The sequence below is a fragment of the Echinops telfairi genome, unplaced genomic scaffold (assembly GCF_000313985.2).
Source record: "Echinops telfairi isolate 266 unplaced genomic scaffold, ASM31398v2 ScPeMD7_10;HRSCAF=50, whole genome shotgun sequence".
Classification (NCBI taxonomy): domain Eukaryota; kingdom Metazoa; phylum Chordata; class Mammalia; order Afrosoricida; family Tenrecidae; genus Echinops; species Echinops telfairi.
The window spans coordinates 12595444-12596455 of record NW_022103907.1 but is presented as its reverse complement, the minus strand read 5'-3'; the positions used below and the strand labels follow the sequence as shown (position 1 = coordinate 12596455).

Genomic DNA, 1012 nt, shown 5'->3' with positions numbered 1-1012 from the left:
GGGGAGCGGGGAGGGAGGGGAAAAATGAGGACCTGATGCCAGGGGCTTAAGTGGAGGGCAAATGTTTTGAGAATGATCAGGGCAATGAGTGTACAAATGTGCTTTACACAATTGATGTATGTATGAGTTTTGATAAGAGTTGTATGAGCCCTAATAAAATGATTAAAAAAATAAAGAAAGACAGGCCGGGTGATCTGCTTCCCACGAAGATCCCAGCCTTGGGCACTCTCTGGGGCACAGTTGTACTTATACAAGCAGGGTGGCTAAGCTTCACCACCAACTGAATGCCACTCACAGCAGCAGCAGCGTGGCGAGTGACGCCGACATGGCCACATCAACAAGCTCCACCTTGCTGTCCCTTCTTCCCTAGACAGGCCGAAAATGAGAAGTACCTGACCTTGCACAAAGACGCTTCTCTTTGGATCCCTTCAGACAGAAATTGTGGTCAAAACCGTTGATGCGGAACTCCTGCAGGTGTTTTCCCAGCTCCACTGGCTTCCTCAGGTCAAATGCAGTTCCTTGCACTGGAGCAATTTCTCCTGGTGGGACAAGGCAGGAAAACGTGTTGAGGAATACCCAAGTCAAATGTTTACACATGAAGTTGCCGGTTCAAACCCTCCAACTTCCCCTCGAGAGAAAGACGAGGCTCTCTGTCTTGGAAACCCTATTGGATGGGGTTGCTATGAGTTGGTACTGACCCAGTGGCAAGGGTTCTACCCTCTGGCTTTCATTTCAATTTATGAAGGAGGTGAGAGCCCAGAAGGAGAATGGATTATTGTGTTTCTTTCCTTATAAGGCACTACCAATCGCAAGATATAAGATGGATCCTAATTCAAGAATCATTCAAGTTCGAAGAGGTACAAACACTGAGGAAACCATCTCCCTTCAGGGCGAACTTGGATAAAGGATGATGGCTATCTTTACCATCCTACCATAGGCACACACAGCAGACATCCACCTGGTGGAGATTTCCTGTTGTAGAACTACAACATCCCAGGGCTTAGCACTAAGC

General features: G+C 47.6%; 1 protein-coding gene across 1 annotated transcript in view; it reads right to left on the bottom strand.

Moving 5' to 3' along the window:
• Positions 1 to 1012, bottom strand: part of GALM (galactose mutarotase) — a 72199-nt gene that overhangs the window by 6295 nt on the left and 64892 nt on the right. The window contains exon 4 of the mRNA XM_045287030.1: positions 398 to 539. Coding sequence (XP_045142965.1) covers positions 398 to 539 — 142 coding nt within the window. The remainder of the gene's footprint in view (positions 1 to 397; positions 540 to 1012) is intronic.